At 47.9% G+C, this 20,920-nt stretch overlaps 1 protein-coding gene across 37 annotated transcripts in view; it reads right to left on the bottom strand.

The window, feature by feature from the left end:
* Positions 1-16,258: 16,258 nt before the first annotated feature.
* OBSCN (obscurin, cytoskeletal calmodulin and titin-interacting RhoGEF) overlaps positions 16,259-20,920 on the bottom strand; it is a 165,835-nt gene continuing 161,173 nt past the window's right edge. For all 37 annotated transcript variants that reach the window (XM_077938815.1, XM_077938831.1, XM_077938823.1 and 34 more), the window contains 10 exons: positions 20,593-20,703; positions 20,272-20,439; positions 19,210-19,332; positions 18,856-19,026; positions 18,156-18,237; positions 17,739-17,978; positions 17,374-17,597; positions 17,106-17,181; positions 16,694-16,843; positions 16,259-16,519 (listed from right to left, as the gene is read on the bottom strand). In XM_077938815.1, coding sequence (XP_077794941.1) covers positions 16,342-16,519; positions 16,694-16,843; positions 17,106-17,181; positions 17,374-17,597; positions 17,739-17,978; positions 18,156-18,237; positions 18,856-19,026; positions 19,210-19,332; positions 20,272-20,439; positions 20,593-20,703 — 1,523 coding nt within the window. In that variant the 3' untranslated portion in view covers positions 16,259-16,341. The remainder of the gene's footprint in view (positions 16,520-16,693; positions 16,844-17,105; positions 17,182-17,373; positions 17,598-17,738; positions 17,979-18,155; positions 18,238-18,855; positions 19,027-19,209; positions 19,333-20,271; positions 20,440-20,592; positions 20,704-20,920) is intronic.

Genomic DNA, 20,920 nt, shown 5'->3' with positions numbered 1-20,920 from the left:
CTTCTATCTGCGAAGCTCAAGCAATCCTCCCACCTCAGCCTCCCAAAGCACATGAGCCACTGCACCCAGCCTTTTTCTGCTTTCTTAAAATTGAAGCTTAGGCTGGGCACGGTGGCTTATGCCTGTAATCCCAGCACTTTGGGAGGCTGAGGCAAGTGGATCACGAGGTCAGGAGATTGAGACCATCCTGGCCAACATGGTGAAACCTGGTCTCTACTGAAATACAAAAAATTAGCCAGGTGTGGTGGCACGTGCCTGTAATCCCAGCTACTCGGGAGGCTGAGGCAGGGGAATCACTTGAACCCGGGAGGTGGAGATTGCAGTGAGCCGAGATCACGCCACTGCGCTCCCGCCTGGCGACAGAGGGAGCCTCCGTATAAAAAAAAAAAAAAAAAAAAAAAAAATTGAAGCTTAGGTTATTGATTTCTGATCTTTCTTCTTTTCTATTTATTTATTTTTGAGATGGAGTCTCACTCTTGTTGCCCAGGTTGGAGTGCAGTGGCACAATCTGGACTCACTGCAACCTCTGCCTTCTGGGTTCAAGTGAGTCTCCTTCCTCAGCCTCCTCAGTAGCTGGGATTACAGGTGTGCACCACCACACCCAGCTAATTTTTGTATTTTTAGTAGAGACAGGGTTTCACCATGTTGGCCAGGCAGGTCTCAAACCCCTGACCTCAAGTGATCCACCCACCTTGGCCTCCCAAAGTGTTGGTTACAGGTGTAAGCCGCCCAGCCTCCTCTTTTCTAATGCAGGAATTTATGGCTATACATTTCCCTTTAGGCACTACTTGAGCTGCATCCCATGACTTTCAGTATGTCATTTTCATTTTCATTTGGCCAAAATACTTCCTAATTGTGTTTGAGATTTCTTCTTTGACACACAGTTTATTTTAAAGTGCATTGTTTAATTTTCAAATATTTGTAAATTTTCCAAGTTTCCTTCTATTGTTGACTTTAATTAAACTCCATTTTGGTCAGAAAATGTTCTTTGTGTGGTGTCAGCTGAGACCGTTTTTATAGCCTGGCGGATTGCCAGTCCTGAGAAGGCTCCATGTGCATTGGGAAGAACATGCATTCTGCTGTTATCCATTGGAGGGTTCTGTTCTGTCCATGACTATACCCAGAGAGTTTAATTTATGGAGATGACTGAATGACAACAGGGAGAGCCTAATGTTATTAAAAGAAGAATTCATGGCCAGGCATTATGGCTCACACCTGTAATCCCAGCACTTTGGGAGGCTAAGGCAGGCAGATCACTTGAGATCAGGAGTTTGAGACCAGCCTGGCTAACATGGTGAAACCCTGTCTCTACTAAAAATACAAAAATTAGCCTGGCATGGTGGTGAAAGGACACAAAAACACAAAGACATACCCACCCCCCCTTGCTCCCTATTGCTACACCCTTTGTTCTGCTTCTGCTTTCTTATCTCTGCACGTACCAGGGGTTTCGAAAGTTCTGTAAGTACCTGTTTTTCTTTCTGGGGCTAGGTCACAAGACATGTTTAAGTAAGATAAACTCATGCTGCCATAAACCGGTTGTGCAACCTGACGCAATATAATTAACTGCCTTTGTACAGAAACTGCTCTTCCGTCTCAAAGGTTGAACTGAGATACCAGAAATGGCGGGAACCAATCATAGTTAGCCAAATTACCTTGTTCAAACACCAGCCAATCATACATCTGATCTGTATAATGATTCTATGACCACTCTTTTTAGACTATATAACACTGTTTAATGCTCGGTGGAGGGAACTCTCTCTCTCTGGACACTCTCATTTCGAGAGTGAGTGAGAGTTCCGGGTTCGAACCTGTAATAAAGATCCTTGCTGCTTAGCTTCAACTCTGGACTCTGGTGGTCTTCTTCGGGGAATAAACGGACTGGGCATTACAATGGCACACACCTGTAATCTCAGCTACTCAGGAGGCAGGAGATCACTCGAACCTGGAAGGCAGAGGTTGCAGTGAGCCAAGATCGCACCATGCACTCTAGCCTAGGCGAAAGAGCAAGACTCCATCTCAAAAAGAAAAAAAAAAAAAGAAAGAAAAATTTATCCCTTACGTTTCCCAAGAGAAGGAGCATGCCGGGACACCAGGGCCACACAAGGAAGCACCAGGGTCAGCCAGGGTATAAAGGAGCAGGGGCAAGCCTGGGCCAGAGCCTTTGATGGGATTTCTGTGGGAAAGACAAGGCAGGACAGGGTAACACTTAGGACTGGTGACTTTCTATAATTCTGGTGGGCTTTGGGCACAGAGAGTGTCCCTAGCTGCTGGGTGCCTGGCCCTAGGTTAATTTAGGAATATTGTCTTGTGCTGAGGGTTTGATAAAGGAGTTTGTTGGGATCTGGGCTCTGGATTGGTTAGTCTGGAGGTTAAAGGTATGGTTCTGGGCAAGACCCTTGGCTGTCTCTGAGAAATGGCCTGCCCTGGGAGGAGGAGGCTGTCTCTCCCCTGCCATCTAGGCCACATGTTCAGAGCAACAAGAATATGGAAAATAAAAATATATAGTGAATACAGTTGGCACTGTGATGACAGGTTGCCAAATAGACAAATCTAGAATCTTGGAACACACAGTTGTGGCCAGGCATGATGGCTCACACCTGTAATTCCAGAACTTTGGGAGGCCAAGGCAGGCAGATTGCTTGAGTCCAGGAGTTCGAGCCTAACCAATGTGGTGAAATCCCATCTCTACTAAATATAAAAAATTAGCCAGGCATGATGGCATATGCCTGTAATCCCAGCTACCAGGGAGGCTGAGGCAGGAGAATTGCTTGAACCCAGGAGGTGGAGGTTGCAGTGAGCCAAGATCATGCCACTGCACTCTAGCCTGGTCAACAAAAGCGAAACTCCGCCTCAAAAAAAAAGAAAAAAAGAAAAAAGAAAACACAGAACATTTATGGATGTCAGTTTTGCCCAACTGGCTGATAGTGGTTTGTAAGTCTTCTATATTCTTGCTCATTTTTTCTAGTTATTTTGTTCATTATTGAGGAAGTGCTATTGGAATCATTAACCATTATTGTTGAATTGTCCATTTTTCCCTTTAGTTCTGATAGCTTTTGCCTCATTGATTTTGAGACTCTGTTGTCAGGTGTGTGTATGTTTATAAGGCGATTCCAATCTTCCTAAATCTATTAATACTTGTTTTGTGGCCTAATAATGGCTTATCTTGAGAATGTTCCCTATGTGCTTGAGAAGAATGTGTCTTCTGCTGTTGTTAGGTAGAATATTTGTATGTGTCTTTTAGATCCAATTGGTGTATAATGTTGTTAAAGTTTTCTGTTTCCTTATTGATCTTCTGTCTGGTTGTTCTATTCATTATATAAAGTGGTGTATTGAAATCTCTTACTATTATTGTGTTAGAGTTTCTTCCTTTAGTTCTGTTCATGTTTGCTTGGCTGTTAGGTGGGAAAATGCCATTTAGCATTTCTTGTAAAGAAGGCCTAGTGGTGATGAGCTCCCTCAGCTTTTGTTTGTCTGGGAAAGTCTTCATCTTGGCTTTATTTTCAAATGAAAGCTTTGTTAGGAATAAGATTCTTGGTTAGCAGTTTTTTTTCCTTCAGCACTTTGAAAATATTATCCCACTCTCTTTCAGCCTGCAAGGTTTCTGCTGAGAAGCCCCCCAGTAATCCGATTGGAGCTCCCATGTATGTCACTTTCCTCATGCTGCTTTCAAAATTCTCTCTTTGTCTTTGACTTTGGCAATCTGATTATAACATGTCTTAGTGCAGACTTCTTTAGTTTATCATATTGGGGGCCATTTAGACTTCACAAATATAGATGTTCATTTGCCTACCCAGATTTGGGGAGTTTTAAGGCATTATTTCTTTTTTGTTTTGTAGGGCATTATTTCTTTAATAAGCATTCTGCCCCTTTCTCTCTCTGTTCTAGGATTCCCTTAGGTTTTCTTTATTCCTTTTTATTATTATTATTTTGGTCCTCTAACTGGATAATTTTAAACCATTTTTGAGTTTGCTGATTTTTCTGTTTGGTCAAGTCTACTCTTGAATTCCTCTAGTGACCTTTTCAGTCCACTTATTGTATTCTTCAGCCGAATTCCTGTTTGATTCATTTTTATATCCCACAAATTTTGACATATTTTGTTTCCATTCTCATTCGGTCTCCTTTGTCATTTCTGCTCTGACTCATGGATTACTTGGAAGTGTATTTATGTCAAATACTTGGAGATTTTTCAGATATATTTAACTGGTTACTGGTTTTCAATTTAATTCTGTTATGGGCAGAGAACATATTCTAAATTATGCAATTGCCTTAAATGTATGCATCTAACTATCTATCTTTGTATATCTCTACATCTCTATCTTCTATATCTCTGTATATCTGTCATGTCTATCTATTCTATTACATCTGCCTATCATATAACTGTCTCTATCTTCTATCTGTAGTATTTATATCCATCCATCCATATCTCTAACTAGCATATCTATCTACCTATCTGTGTCTATCTTCTATCTCGATCAATCCATTTATCTATAGCTGTAGATATCTATCTTCTATAGCTCTATTATCTATTTTTCAATATATCTTTGTCTCTATCTCTACCTATATCATCTATTTATCTTCTCTATCTTCTAGATCTCTATCATATCCATCTATCATTTCTATATTTATCTGCCTCCATCTTTATATCTTTGTATCTCTATCATATATTTATATCTGTGCATATCTATATACCTATCTTATCTCTTAGCCCAGTTGCCCAAGGCACCAGTATCCTTATCTGCAGGTGAGCATGTGGACATCTGTGTTGAAGACACATCAACCTTTGGATACAGAATGCAGGGTCTCAGGATATAAGCCAATTATTTGCATTCTGAATGCCTTTTGTTTCTGTACCATATGGTAGTAAAAATTTGCATGGTATTTTAAAAACTTGAATTTTTCATTTAATGTTCTAGGTTCTGCAGTAATCTCATTTTCATGTTACCAAAGGAAACCTGTTATGACCAGAATAAAGAATTTTCCCAACATTAAACTAAGAATTCCTAGAGCTGGGGAAATAAAGGAATGTCCTTTGCTGCCAGCCTCCTTCCTTCCTCCTTAGGATACCTCTTTAAAATTAATTATTAGTTTGGTTTTCCCATTTAATGGAGAAATTATTTAGGATGTTTTCTAAAATGGCCAAGTGGCTAGCTATAACTTGCTGTTTATTCTTTGATTGACAGTGACTAATGTCATTTCACAGTGGCCAGGAAATGTGGGCTGTATGATCTCCACTTTGAGAGGATTTTGACCCAATACCTGGTCATTTATGTGGATGGCCTCTGGATATCTGAAAGTAATATGAATCCTTCATTTGCTGGTTTCAAAGTACTGTCTTCCTGTCTATCACATAAGTGTTTCCAGTGATGCCATCAATAGTTACAGAAATTGATTTATTTGTATATATATGACCTATTGATTTCTAAACTATTAAAATCTTCTACTATGATTACCAATGCACCAGTTATCAATTTTGCCTTTTATTGCCATAGCTTTCTATTTCCTAGATACTAAGTTATTGTGATTATATATATGTGTGTGTGTGTGTGTATATATATATATGTTTTTTTCACCCACAGTTACTGGCTCATAACTCATAAAATCCTTGGGATTGCCAGAGTGTCTTCTTTAGAATGCCTTTTGTCTGATAGGTTCCAGGGTGGGGCTGGTCCTTGGAAAGATAAAGGCAGGAGTAGAGAGTTGGGACTTTCAGCCCCACACCCAATCTCCAGGGAGGGGATAGGGGCTGAAGGTCAAGTTGCTCACCAGTGGCCAATGGTTTAATCAATCATGCCTATGTAATGAAGCCTCCATAACCCAAAAGGACTGGGTTCAGAGAGCTTCCAGATAGCTGAACATGTGGAGATTCCTGGGAAACAGTATGCCCAAAGAGGGCAGAGTGGTTCCGTGCTTCTTCCTTCATACTTTGTCCTATGCATCTGTATCCTTTGTAACATCCTTCTTAATAAAGCAGTAAACATAAGTAAGTGTTTCACTGAGTTCTGTGAGCCACTCTAGCATATTAATGGAACACAAACAGGGGCTTGTGGGAACCCCAACTTGAAGCCAGTTGGTCAGATGTTCCAAAGGCCTGGACTTTTGACTGGTGTCTGTGTGGGGGGCAGTCTTGGGAAGTGAGCCCCAATCCTGTGGGGTCTGACACTATCTCCAGGTAGATAGTGTTGGAATTGGACTGAGGACACCCAGCTGATGTCTGCTGCTTGGTGGTGGGGAGAAACCTCACAGGTTTGGCCACAGAATCTTCTTTTGTGCTGATTGCTGCTGTGGCGTGAGAGCAGAGGAGAAACGCCATTTAAGAGAGCTTTTCCTTTATACAGTTTTGATATATTAGGATAATATGAGTAATTTCCCTGCAGTAATGCCTAAAGCATAACAGGTGCTATAAATGGTGTTAAGCCCTGTTGTTAGTGTTAATTGTTACTATTTACCATCATTTTGGTCGGTTGGTGCCCGGGCTGTGTTGTATTTGTCCTTACTGGAAAGTTACTTGGGACAAGAGACACAGTCCTAATCCATCCTATGTGGCCAGTGTTCTGGTCCTTGAGGGGTTTCAGATTCAGACCATGTTTATTTCACACATAACTCTCTGAGCGGACAGTCCAGCAACTCCTATGGTGACTCATGCTCATTCCTACGGTTCTTGCTCTGGTTCAGACACATTTTGTCCTTCCCGCTATCCACTGTGATTTTCTGACTCCCTCAAGATGAGTGAGACCTGTGAACAATAAAACAGCCCTGAGAACTATTCGGGAACTCCTGATGGGTCTGAATGTTGGCACTGCACAGCCTAGTCTCTCAGTCAAGCAAAACCACCATGGATGAACCTGGAAGACATTATGCTAAGTGAGATAAGCCAGTCGCAGAAGGAAAATACCACAGCACTCTACTTACGTGAGGAAATGTAGCAGGACGAGCCGCAGACAAAACCTCTGAGACACCGAGTTGTAGAAGGAAACGCTTTATTCAGCTGGAAGCGTTGGCAAGCTACTGCCTTAAAATCCAAGCTCCCCAAGTGCACAATTTCTGTCCCTTTTAAGGGCTCACAATGCTAAAGATTTCATATGAAAGGGTCATGATTGATTTGAGCAAGCAGGGGGTACGTGACAGGGGCTGCATGCACCACCGGTAGTCAGAGTGAAACAGAACAGGGCAGGGAGTTTCACAATGTTCTTCTATACAATATCTGGAATCTATGAATAACATCGGTTTCTAAGTTATGAGTTGATTTTTAACTACTGGATTTAGGCCAGGCAGGCCCAGGCCTGGTTTTGGGCCTGGCGCCAGGCTGCCCGTCTTTGATTTTACTTCCTTGTTTTTTCTTAAAACAGGTACTGAGTATAAAACAATATAAAACAATATGAGAGGGTCTCTCTCTTTCCTCATTTCCCCCCTTTGAGACTCTCACTTTTTATTAGTAGGAGTTCTCACTCTTATTTTTGCTACTTATGTCTTTCTGTGCAATAGATTGATAGTGATTTATATATATAGTACACTTGTGCTGAAGCATTTGGTGAACTAAGGTAGCAATGAAGCTTTTTATCATTTGAAGAAGTACAGGTAGCAAACAAGGGAGCAGTAAGCAGGTTCTTATTACTATTATAACTTTTATTATAAGAGTTTTAAATCTTCTCAGTGCTGGAAACTAATTTTCAAACATGGCTCCCGGATTAAGTCTGTGCCACACTTGCATGGGTACATGTGCCAGTTTTGTCACATTTTTAACTATGTCTTTACTTGCCTTTGATTATCTATGTGTAGACAGTAATTAGTAAGGTTACATTTCTTATAGACCTTTCTTTCAGCTGCTAGCAAGTAGTCGAGAGCCAATCTATTTTGATAGATAGCATTTCTTATCTGAGTTTCTTGCTGGGCCAGAATAGTCAAGGCTTGACCGGTTTTATTTGTAATAACTTCTAAAATAGCTTGTAACCATATGATTTGGTTGAGCATGTAGATGGGGGTCTGATATCCCCATGAACCATCTTGTGCCCAAGTGGTGGGTCCATAGTATTGTATGATTCTTTCAGGGGGCCATTCACCATCTTTCTAATTACTTATGGCTATGCTTTGTTTTTCGCGGGAAGCATAGACTGGGAAGCCCAGAAGTTCACCTGTTATTATGGGCAGTAAGAAGAAAGATGGTTTAATAGTGCCAATAACACAACCACCTGTCCACTGGTCAGGCAGCTTAGCGTAGGCTCTATGTCTACATATCCAGTATAACCCAGTGTGGGCAGTCTAGTCCTGGTGGAATTCTGGGTGGGCCCAGACAGTCTGCAACCTTGGAAATTTACTGAATGGATTTCTTTCTGTATAATTGGAACTCCACCATGTAACTGTTTTTGCGGTGCTATTATACAGCTTTTGCCCAAGACAACTAAGCCGCCCTACAGAATGAGTGAATCCTTTTCCTTCTCTAGCTATGCAATACTGTCTGATAACTGAGACTTTTAGAACCCAAAAATTGTCAGGGTGGTTCTTTTGGGCCGGGAATTCATCAGGGACTGGGTCTGTAGGAACTAATTCTCAGGCTACCCATGGCCATTGATCTCCTGTTACGGTTCCTCAACAAACATAACATGAAGTGACTTTTAGAGACCAGGCTACATGTTCAGCTAATTGCAAAAACAAATTTTTAGATTTTCCTGGAATCTCAGGTACTGGCACATTTAGTTCCTCATAGAAAGTCTGAAATACTGGTTCTGAAGAGTGTCTTTGAACCTCTCCTTTTATTAGGATGCTTACGCTAGGATCTAGTCCTTTTCCATCAATGCCTAATGTTACGTATTTTTTTAAATTCCATTTTGGGTCTGAGGGGTTTGTGATTACCAATTCTAAAGGGTTGCAGCTCCCACTGGTGCAGGAGGGACTGACTTTTCCTTTTTGGAGCCAAACAGGATCTTTTTTATTTTTATTTTTTTAAAGTAGCACAAATGACACAAGACCAGTATTGACACATCTCACCTAAATATGATTCTTGACAGATATACTTATTTTCTGCTATGTAACTTTTTTCCCAATCTAGAGAACCGCATCCCATCTCATGCTGCTTACTATTAATAGCGGCACAGGCATCAAATTTTAAGGTTACATTTTTGGGGACCCCTCTTTCTTCTGTTCTAGCTATTACTTTATTTGTGTCACTTAGAAAAGGACCAGCCCTTAATTTTGTTTTAAAAACTGTGATCATGGGAGGTTCAGAGGGGCCATAGCACACATAGGGCTGGTCACTTCCTGGATTACATACTTTGTACTGGGTGTCATTATATAAACAAGTTTCTTTTAGAGTCCTGGTACACTTATAATAACCATAAAATAATAGGACTGTAGCAATCTTTTGTCCTACCTTAGTGATTTGATGTATATACTGGGAACAGCCCTCAGTCTGAGGAAGGTCAGTTGAAGTCCTTACTTTACAAGTCCAAATTTTAAGGAAAATGAGTCCCACGATGAGTTTCCTCATGCTTCGGCCATGCATGGACTAGTCAGCTTCCGCGTGTGACTGGAGCAGGGCTTATCGTCTTTTTCAGAGTCACTTTGCAGGGGTTAGCGAAGCTGCTCCCATCCATGTACAGCTCCCAGTCTACTGATGTTTAAGGATGGTCTTGGAGGTTGGGCCCACTAGAAAAAACTGAGTCCAATACTTATACACAGTTATGTTTAACTGGGCTCTCTGATACCAGGAGCAAGGTGGCGGGGTTTAGGGTGTTGCAAACTTCAATGGTTATGTGGGGATTTTCACAGAGCAAGCTTTGGTATCTAGTTAGTCTAGCATTTATTAGCTAATGGTGTCCTTTGGTATTTATTAAAATCACCACAGCACGGGGGGACTTTATGTTTAGGTTTTGCCTAAGAGTTAGCTTATCTGCTTCTTGTGCTAACAGGGCCATTGCTGCCAGGGCCCTTGGACATGGTGGCCAGCCTTTGGAAACCCGGTCTAGTTGTTTTGAGAGATAGGCCACTGGCCTTGGCCAGGGCCCTACAGTCTGGGTTAAAACTCCAACTGCCTTTTTTTTTTTTTTTTTGACACATAGAGTGTAAAGAGTTTTGTCAGGTCAGGTAGCCTCAGGGCTGGGGCCGACATGAGTTTTTCTTTTTAACTCATGAAAAACTCGTTGCTATTGGTTGTAATAGATGTAATTTATTTAATCTACATTTTTATTGACTGTCATCTACCAAAATATTGACTTAAATACCGTAACTATTTGATTTCAAGCTTTAAATTTATCTGGTATTCCTTGCGGGGCTCCAATTGCATCTAAATAGATATGAGTGTTGAAAGACCTATAAGGGGCTCCTCTCACTTTACAATGTCTTGTTATTATTATTTTCTTCCTCTGGTGATGAAATGCCAGGGTGAAAGGGATAGCCAAATGGACTAAAGCACAAGTGCCACTCTAGTTATTTGGCAGAGTGCCCAGTAAAGGTCCACCACAATACCACCACACATCCGCTCAGGGATGAACAAGGGCTGACTGATTGATAAGCTCTTGAAAATTCTTAAGCTCACTGCATCCCTTCAGGTCTCCAAGGAATGCTAAGTCTCCTCCCTCCCATGAGAGATACAAAGTGAACTTAGTGTTGGGAGATGGAAGCTGGATGCCCCTCAGGGGCTGCCCCGCAGCGACTTTGGGATATAGCAGAAAGAGCTTGGCATGACTTACTATTCCAGGCTGTAGAATCCTAGAAAACAGCTACCATGCAGCCCATGCCTGGTCGACTGGAGGACCACCTTAGTGGAAGGGGGACAGTCAGGGCCTCTGGCCTGCCATGTGCACAAGCATAACAATTGCTTTTGTTTAACGTGCAGATGGAATATTTGATCCATTTCAATCAGGCATTTGCATCTTGGTATCCTGTCTTAATTGCCAAAGTTTAAGTCTTTAACTTCTATGATCTTCTAGTAAAATGAATGTTTCCTTTAGCACCTATTTTTATTAGTTTTTAGACCAAAAAAACTAAACACCATTTTATATTTAATATTGCTTTTTGTATGAGTTTTATATCAGATAAGCTAAATTTTACCTTTATATTACTGTGTTATTAATGTTAAACTTAATTTTAATAGAACCTTGTAGACATATTTATGTCTTGTAGACCAATTTTTCATGTTTATCAGGAGTTTATATAACATTTTTTGCATAAAAATTTTTTATAACTTTTTTTCTTTCACAACTTTTTCAATTTTTTGACATGTCTTAACTTTCTGACTTATTACAAACTTTTTTTAAATTTTTAAATAAGCAGTTAATTTATTTCAGGACAAGAATTTACCATATAACATTCTTTTTATATAAATTCTGCCTCCCCCCTTTTTTTTTTCCTTTCTTGAAATTTTTCAACATAGTTCCTAGTAGGGTGGGCCTATTTGTGCCTGACCCATGCTTCTTTGAGACAAAACACCACACTCACACAACGCGCACACCACCAAGCAAAAAACAGGTAAAAAGAGCACACACACACTTCTGCAGTTGACACCAAACCAAAATCAAAACCAAAATCAGAGTATCCAGAAATCCAAGCCAGGTCAACACCAAAACCAAAGTATCAAGCAATCTAAGTCAAGTCAAAAACAAAAACCAAAGTGCCGGTACAGGCATACCATGGGCGATCAGGCCACGCTTCTACTCAAATGTAGGAGGCAAGTTTCCAAGACCAGTCCTGTCAAGCAATTCAAACCAAGTCAAAACCAAAACCAACACCAAAGTGCCAATAAAGGCACGCCATGGGTGATCAGGCCACGCTCCCACTCAAATGGAGTGGGCAAGTTCCAAAGACTAGTCTTACCAAGTTTCAGATCTCCAGACTCCAAATGCCAGTTCCTTCCCGGTGTTCAGCCACTGTGTTAATCCTCCGCGGTGGTCTGCTATGCACTGCTCTGGCAAGGCGTTCCACCCGGGGAATTGCCTACCCTGGAGCGCACTTTGGATCACGTCACTCGGGCTGACCAGAGTCCCCCACAGAGATGCTCCACAGGGCAGGCCTAAGCCGCCTAAGGGGCTGCCTCAGCCGTCTGTCAGTTACCTGGCTTCCCGGTCAGGGAACCAAGAAATGTAGCAGGACGAGCCGCAGACAAAACCTCTCAGACACTGAGTTGTAGAAGGAAACACTTTATTCAGCTGGGAGTATCGGCAAGCTACTGCCTTAAAATCCAAGCTCCCCGAGTGCACAACTTCTGTCCCTTTTAAGGGCTCACAACACTAAAGATTTCACATGAAAGGGTCGTGATTGATTTGAGCAAGCAGGCGGTACGTGACAGGGGCTGCATGCACCGGTGGTCAGAGTGAAACAGAACAGGACAGGGAGTTTCACAATGTTCTTCTATACAATGTCTGGAATCTATGAATAACATTGGTTTCTAAGTTATGAGTTGATTTTTAACTACTGGGTTTAGGCCAGGCAGGCCCAGGCCTGGTTTTGGGTCTGGCGCCAGGCTCCCTGTCTTTGGTTTTGCTTCCTTGTTTTTTCTTAAAACAGGTACTGAGTATAAAACAATATGAGAGGGTCTCTTTCTTTCCTCAGTATCAAAGGAAATCAAGTTCATAATGACAGAAAGTAGAATGGGGGCTACCAGGGCCTGGGAGGAGGGAGAATGGGTTTTAATGAGGACAGAGTTTCAGTTTTGCAAGATGAAGAGTTCTGGAGATGGATGATGGTGATGGTTGCACCACATGTGAATATAATTAACAATACAGAAATGTACACTTGGCTGGGCATGGTGGCTTATGCCTGTAATCCCAGCATTTTGGAAGGCTGAGGGGGATCACCTGAGGTCAGGAGTTTGAGAACAACCTGGCCAACATGATGAAACCCCATCTCTACTAAAAATACAAAAAATTAGCCGGGTTTGATGGCACATGCCTGTAGTCCCAGCTACTTGGGAGGCTGAGGCAGGAGAATTGCTTGAACCCAGGAGGCGGAGGTTGCAGTGAGCTGAGATTGTGCCACTGCACTCCAGCCTGGGCAACAGAGCAAGACTCTGTCTAAAACAACAACAACAACAACAAAAAACTGTACACTTAAAAATGGTTGAGTGATAAACATTATGTGTATTTTATCACAGCTTAAAACTTTTTTAATTTAACAACTTTTGCTCTGTGAAAGACTCTGTTAAGGTGAGGTAGCTCACGCCTGTAATCCCAGCACTTTGGGAGGCTGAGGCGAGAAAATCTCTTGAGCCCAGGAGTTTGAGACCAGCCTGGGCAACAGACAGTGAGACCCCATCTCTAAAAAAAAGATAAATAAAGTAAATTAGCCAGGTGTGATGGCATACACCTTTAGTTCCAGCTACTCAGGAGGCTGAGGTGGGAGGATTTCTTGAGCCCAGGAATTCAAGACTGCAATGAGCCATGGTTGTGCCACTGCACTCCAGCCTGGGCAACAGACTGAGATGCTGCCTCAAAAAAGAAAAGTCTCTGTTAGGAGGAAGAAAAGACAAGCCCAAAAGTGGGAGAACATATTTGAAAACCACATATATGGCAAATGGCTGGTCTCCAGAACATACGTGGAACTCTTCATCCTCAACATTAAGTAAACAAACCATCCAGTTAGAAAATGGGCAAAAGACATGAATGGATATTTCACCCACAAGGGGATACAAAACTGTCCAATGAAATGACAACACAACACAGCCGTTGCATTCTTGGGCATTTATCCCAGAATAATGAAGACTTATAGTCACACAGCAACCTGTACATGAATGATTATAGCAGCTTTATTTGTAATCTCCCAACACTGGGAATGACCCAAATGTCCTTCAATGGATAAGTGGTTAAAGAAACAGTGGTGTATCCATAATATGGAATATTCTGCAGCAATAAAAAGGAATGAACTATTGACACATGCAGCAGCCTTCATGAATTTCCAGAGATGCCAGGCAAAAGATACCACATATAGGATTATTCCATTTATAGAATGTTCCTAAAATGACAAAGTTATATTAGTGCAGAACAAATTGTTGAGTGCCAGGGTTAAGGAGTGTTGCCGTGGGAGGAAAGTGGGTGTGGTTATTTTTATGCCTTTTTGGGCAGCATAAGGGATTTCTCGAGATGGAAATGTTCTCTGTCCTGACTGTACCAGTCTTAATGGTCATCATATTGTACTACAGTTTTGTGAGATGTCAGTGATGGGGCTTAGAATGTAATACCCCAAAATATGGCACCTTGACATGCTGAGTATCTCATGCTGAAGGAAATTGTCTCTCTCTGGCCGTCTCCTGCCTTTCTTCCTTGAAGGAAGCCATAAGAGAATTATCTGACCTACCTCCCCCAAAAGCAGGTCATAGGATCCTCATTCCAGAGGCCAAGAAGAATCTGAATAAACAGGCCTTGGCCAGTTGCCCCCAGTTTATTACCATTAAGTTACACCTGCTTTTTTTCTAAGCGTATTTTTACATGACTGTTCATTCTTCATCAAACCCAAGCATAAAAAATAGACAGATTTGCCTGTTTTTTTGGGTTTTTGTTTCTGAAGGCTCACTTGTCACATAAAACTTTTTGTTAAATAGATGTGTGTCATGCTTTATCTTGTTAACCTGTCTTTGTGATTGGGGCCATACATGCAAGGTTCATCCATATGCCTTGCAATGGGTGAGGAAAAGATACTACCTTCCCCCCCACCCCACCCTGACATCAGCATCATGGGAAAGTGAGTGCACGGTGCCTGTGCCCTTTGTGATGCATTGAGTGGTGACACGCTGACTCTCAGGAGGTCGTAAAGGAGGAGGAAGGTAAAGTCAGAGGCAGTGTGGGGGCAGAGGGAGTGAGGGCAGTCAGTTCAAGTTAGAAGATGTTTGGATTTGTTTTCTTTTTAGAGACAGGGTCTTGCTCTGTGGTCCAGGCTGGAGTGCAGTGGCACAATCACAGCTCACTGCAGCCTTGACCTCTGGGCTCACCTCCCGAGTAGCTGGTACCACAAGCATGCACCACCACGCCAAGCTAATTTTTTATTTTTTGTAGAGACAAGGGTTGTTGCCCAGGCTGGTCTTGAACTCCTGGGCTCAAGTGATCCTCCTACCTCAGCCTCCCACAGTGCTGGGATTATAGGTGTAAGCCTGTAATCCCAGGCTTGCCTGGCTGATGCTTGGATTTTAATTCAAAGTGTCCTGGGCTTAGTAAGATTTCAGGGGAGGTGTTCAGCATTTGGACACTGCAGAATGAACCCATCAGCATTAGGCCCCTGAGATGAGCTAAGAATCAGGAGGGCAGAGACTGCGGTCTACACCCTGCAGCCCCAGCCCCCCAGAAACGAAGCTGTTGTCCAACAAGTTGGCCTTATTGCTGGGGACAGTGGAGAACATATCCCCACCCTGGGAACCCTGGGGCTGCTCGAGAAGAGGATGCAATGAAGAGCTGAATGTTTTGGTGATTAAAAGGAGTGTTTAAAACAACCGGGCCTCACTCTGGGTTGCATGCTGTCAGAGAGAGCCAGGACAACTCCATCACTGGATGTCTCCATAAATCTAAGCTGGCCAGGAATCACCATGAGTCATTTTAGCCAAGAGTGGTCGGTTAGCCTTCTCTCCACCTGTGCTCAGACATAGGTATAAGTGGCCTGGCCTTGTGTCTGAGGGACCTCTGCAAAAGGTTTTATCTGCAAGAGGAGAAGGCCCTCCCTGCCAGCTCCCAGGTCTCCTGGGCTGCACCTATCTCAAGTTCCCTTTCCCACGTCAAAGAAGAGTAGGAGAAAGGGCGTTCAGGAGCGTTTGAGCGACAATGCGCACACCCCACGGCCCTGGCTTCCCGCACTCCTGGCAAGGGGCAGGGCGGGGCTCGGCCAGCGCAGTCATTGCCCCTGGAATCTCAAATACTGGGTTTTCACCGAGGCCACGCGCCAGCGACTCTGAAGCCTTCTCTCCGCCAGCGGATCGTGGCCCGCGGCTCCCCGCCCTCGCTTGCACGCTTTGCCCAAGAACTCTTCCTGGGGCAGAGAAGTTCTGGAAACAAGCCGCTGGCCCGACGGCGGAGAAAGCGGGCTGCGGGGCTGGAGGTCAGCGTGATGGAAGAGAGGAAGGCGCACGGCGGGTGGAATAAACGCGCACGGGTGTGAGGATGGAGACGCCCCGCGGGGCTGAACGCGCGGAGCATGGGAGTGAGGGAGCGACCCCTAAGGACGCCTTCTAAGGGCCTCGCAGGCCCAGACACAGCTGGGCAGCCTGATCGGCGTCCCAGCCAGAAAGGCGGGGACAGAGCCCTCACTCCCTCCCCTTCCCAAAAGAAAATAATGCAAAGAGACGGAAGACTTCTCGCCCGGCTGTGCGTTTTTATTGGCGCGTCTGCAGCGAGCCACAGCGGGGAGACCGAGAGGTGCGGCCCCGAGCGACCCTCAGCGCACCTGGGCCAGGTTGTGCCTCTTGTACAGCAGCGCCCGTCTCTTCTCGCGATCGCGCACGAAGACGCGCAGTCGCGCGGTAGGGAAGGTCACGGGCGCGGGCCGCGAACACGCCGGGCCCTGCTCTGTCAGCCACGGGCACTGCAGGCAGCTGGACGCGCAGGGCCGGCCCCTGGAACCGACAAACAGCGCGTGGCCCAGCGGCTGGAGGGGTGTGGGGAAGGGGAGTGGAAAAGGGGAGAGGGACGGGGAGGGGAGAGGGCGGAGGGGAAAGGGAGTAGCGGGGCGGGGCGGGACGGAAGGAGGAGAGGGCGGGGAGAAGAAGGAGGAGAGGGGCGCGCCTTACCAGGGCTGGGCGCACAGAGTGCTGCGCAGGAAGGCCACGGCGCCCCCGGACAGCCCCGAGTAGCAGCGGCTCAGCCGGATCAGCCCCTTGCGCAGTCCTCTCTGCAGGTCGCGTGCACCCTCGCTGCTCACCGGGTACTCGGCGCTCAGCCTGCACAGGTGGCAGGTGCACAGGCCCTGAGGTCACCCTCCTGGGGTAGACCAGGGCGGAGGGGGAGGGGATGCAGGAGCACGGAGGTCACCCACGGGTGGCTGGAGCAGGGGCCGTGAGGTCACCCTCGGGTGGACGGGGATGCAGGGGCCGTGAGGGCACCCTCGGGTATGGGGGTGCAGGGGCCGTGAGGTCACCCTCGGGTGGAGGGAGGAGACTACCCAGCCCACCTAGTAACCCCCAGACAGGCTGGAGGACTCACATGATGAAGGCTGTCACACCGATGGCCCAGATGTCTGTCTGCGGAAGAGCCCCCTGGCCCTCCAGGAGCTCTGGAGCTGGGAGGGGCACATGTGGTTGGGCTCAGGTGGAGGGGCACAGGTGGGACAGGTGGAGGCACAGGTGTGTGGGCCAGGTGTGCGGCTGAGTGGGTGGCAGTGGAGCTGGGAGAGGGGACAGCACTGGAGGAGAGGGGGCTTCTTCCTGCCCCCCGCCCCAGGTGAGTTCCCCCCAACTGTCCACACACGTACCCATGGTCTCTAGGTAGTCCTTGAACTTCTCTGAGGGCAGCACCTTCTCCTGGCTGAGGCTCTGTGCATTGCCCAGGTCCACGACCTTGAGCAGGTTGTATTCGGTGATAATCATGTTCTCAGACCTCAGGTCCAGGTGCAGGATGTGCTGGGCGTGCAGGTATTGGGTGGCGCTCAGCATCTGCCACAGGTAGTCCTTCACCTCCGATTCTGAGTAGGAGGCCCTGGGGGGCAGAAGCTGCTCAGCCCAGGCTCCAGGGTGGGGGCCACCGGGCTGTGCAGAGGGGCCTGGTCCTCGGCCCCACCCCAGAGGCCTGCGTCCATCAGTCCATCAGCTCAACCATGCCACCCCAGGCCACCCTCACCTCTCAGCCAGGCAGGGGAGCAGCTCGGGCCCAGAGCACAGCTCCAAGATGAGCACCAGGTGCCGGGGGCTGAGGTAGGCTGCATGCAACTGGGCCAGGTGCGGGTGGCGCAGGCCCTTGAGGGCCTCGTATTCACGCAGCACTGCCGTCTTGTCCTTGGGGCGGTAGGGGATGATCTTGGCCGCCAGCGCCCGCCTGCTGGCCTTCTCCCAGCACTGCCGCACCACACTGAAGCGGCCCCTGCTCAAGGGGACAGCGGTCAGGCTGGTGGGTGATCCCCTCCCATTCCCCGATTCCCAACACTCAGAACAGCAGGAGCCCAGCTTAGCGAGAAGGTGAGTGTGGGGCCATGGGTGGCCAGCAAGGGGGGGTCCAGGCCCTGGCCCCACCCGCCTGCAGCCCCCGAGGCCCCTGCACCTCCGGATCTGTGTCTGGAATGCGAAGGTCTTTGTGCTGGGCAGGGGTTGGGCTGGCCACCCCTGGCTCTCCTCCTCAGAGGCTGTGGGAGGAGGGGCAGGCCATAAGAGGGGGTGAAGAGGGCATCCCCACAGCCCCAGCTCTCCCCACCTCTCCCATCACCCTTTCCCAGGTACCCTGACAACTGGGGCTTTGAGCTCCTACACACTCCCACCTTTTGTTCCTCAGGTTCTGGGGGTATGGGCACAGGGAGGGGGTACAGCAAACAGTGAGAGCCAACCTGAGTGAGGGTGTGTATGAGGGCTGCAGGGGCATTTGAGAATGGACCACCCATAGCAATCATGCCCTCTCTGTCTGTCTTGAGCCCAGGACAGACATTACTAATCAACCCCAGCATTCCTCCACCAAAGCTAGAGGCAGCAAGGGGCAGTCACTATCAACACTCACTACCAACATTCAGCATGAAGCAGAATGGACTTGTGGGCTCGCCAACAAGTGTATGGAAGTGTAGGTGAGTGAAGGGGGGGCCTTGGGGGTGAGGTAGCCCCTAAAGTGTGTAGGCCTCGAATGCCAAGCCCAGGAGCAGGTCTCTCCCCAGAAGGAAGTGGACAGCTATGGAGACCCTGCACAGGAGGGAGCATAATCTGGGTCTTCCAGCTGCTGTTCCCACCCTCCAAGCCCTGAGTGTGGTGTGGCTCACCCAGGTGGCTGGGCCCTCCCAGGAGGACTTGCTCCGAGGGGCTGCTGTAGGGGCCCATTCCTGCCTTGCTGACACATGCCGTGCGGAAGGTGTAGGTGCCGCCCCGGGAGAGCTTGCTGGTCAGGTAGCAGCAGTCAAAGATGTCGGAGGCCAGTGTGGTCCAACTGCCACCTGGCCACACAGGAGCACGTGAGGGGCTACTGAGGCCTCTGCACACCACATCAGTGGGGGTGGAGAAACCCTTCCCTGAGGCCAACCACGGGCACAGAGCAGGCCAGGCACCTCCCCAAGGGCCCCTCGACATGGCCCCCATGAGGGGTGGCCGGAGCCTTGGGCGCAGGGGCCACCTCATACCTTCTAGGCTGCACTGCACAATGTAGGTCACAGGGCCATAGGATTCCACGGGCTTCCAGACCAGCAGCACCCCATCCGCGTACACCTCCCCAATATCCGGGCATGGCGAGGATGAGGGGCGCTCTGCAAGGCACTGCCCAATGGTCAGTGACTCCAGGGTGGGCACCCAGCCTCCAGGGGGCAATATCTGGCTGGCCCCTGCCTCACCCTGGCAGCTACCAGGGCTCTGGAGCCCACCCTCCCTGGTCCTGTTCATTCAGGGTCCAATCACAGTGAGGAATGGTAGGAGGGGCCTCTCCTGGCGAGGGGCTGGGGAGGTGTCTGCCCTGCCAGAACCCGCTCCTGGGCTGGCCCATTCACCGCGGTGTGACCAGAACCCTGTGCAGGGGCCCAGGCTCTGGTCAGAGGGGCCCTGGTGGGGCTGCTGGGCTTCACTGGGTTGCCCTACACAGGTTCAGGCAGGCTGGCCCACTCTGGTCATTGGGCCAGGGGTCCCAGAGCTAGGCCTGTAGCCCCCATCCTGACTACCTCAGAAACATGCCCAGGGAACTGTGTTGTGCTTGGAACTCAACTTTGATTGAGATATGGAACTGGAAGCAGCCCACTCCTGCATGGGCTGGAGGGATGGGCGTGGAAGGAACATGGGAAGATGATGCAATGGGTCATGTGCCCAAGAAACTCAGTTCTCCTGGCAAGTGGCCAATGGGATGGGCTTTCTCCCTGGCAGGGAGCGTGGATGAACAGGCTTCCTTCCGAGCCCTGTAATGTCAGCAACTGCATCCGGCCGTCCTTCCCAGGGCTGGTTCCTTCTGCTGGAACCAGCTCAGGACCTCCCGCCAGCCCAGGGCAGCCCGTGTGGTCAGAACTCTGTTGACCTTCTCGGGCCTCCTGCAGCCCTGGCCGTGTGCGGTGCCTGGCCCCATAGGGACGTGGGCTGCTCAGGGTCGGGGAGCGGCCGCCTCAGCGGCCAATGCACGGGCCCGGAAGCATTCCACGGAGGATGAGGCTTCCCAGCACCCCTGGCCCAGCCTCCCTAGCCCACCCCCAGTGTGGCCCACGCACCTGCCTTCCGGAGGACACCCGTGGTGGTCACTGTCCCCAGCGCATTGCTCGCGCTGCAGGTGTACACACCCAGGTCCTCAGCTGCCACCACCAGGATGGTCAGAAGCTGGAAGTTCTTGAGGGTGGTGGAGATGAGGACACGGCTGCTGCTCTCCAGGGGGGCTCCATCTGCAAAAGTACAGAGCAAGCCTCATGCCACAGCCAGGCCTCACACCTCTCCCTGGGCCTCAGTTTCCCTCTGGACAGCGAGGCATCCTGTGGGGCTGGCGATGGCCACTCACCCGATTTCACCAGCCCCCAGCCCCTGGAATAGCTTCTTACCTTTGCTCCAGGTGGCCTGGGCAGCTGGCTGGGCTGACACCTGGCAGGCCAGTGTCACTGACTGGCCCAGGACCACAGTCTCATCTGAGAGCTCCCTTAGGAATGTCGGCGCTGAGGAGGGAAGATGAGATCAGCCTTCAGGGGTGACCTCCAGGCCCCAGAGCATGGCCTGGACCCCGCAGTGGGGACACCAGGAGGAGCCCTGCCCCACCACCCACGACTCCCCACTCCCCAGACTGGCCCATCTGCACCACCACCTCCTCCTCCAGGAAGTCCTCCAAGACTGCTCAGCTCACCACACCCACCAGGACCCCTCATCGGTTCCCGC

The sequence above is a fragment of the Macaca mulatta genome, chromosome 1, assembly GCF_049350105.2.
Source record: "Macaca mulatta isolate MMU2019108-1 chromosome 1, T2T-MMU8v2.0, whole genome shotgun sequence".
Taxonomy (NCBI): Eukaryota; Metazoa; Chordata; class Mammalia; order Primates; family Cercopithecidae; genus Macaca; species Macaca mulatta.
The sequence above is the reverse complement of the archived record's forward strand: the minus strand, read 5'-3'. Positions and strand labels throughout refer to the sequence as shown.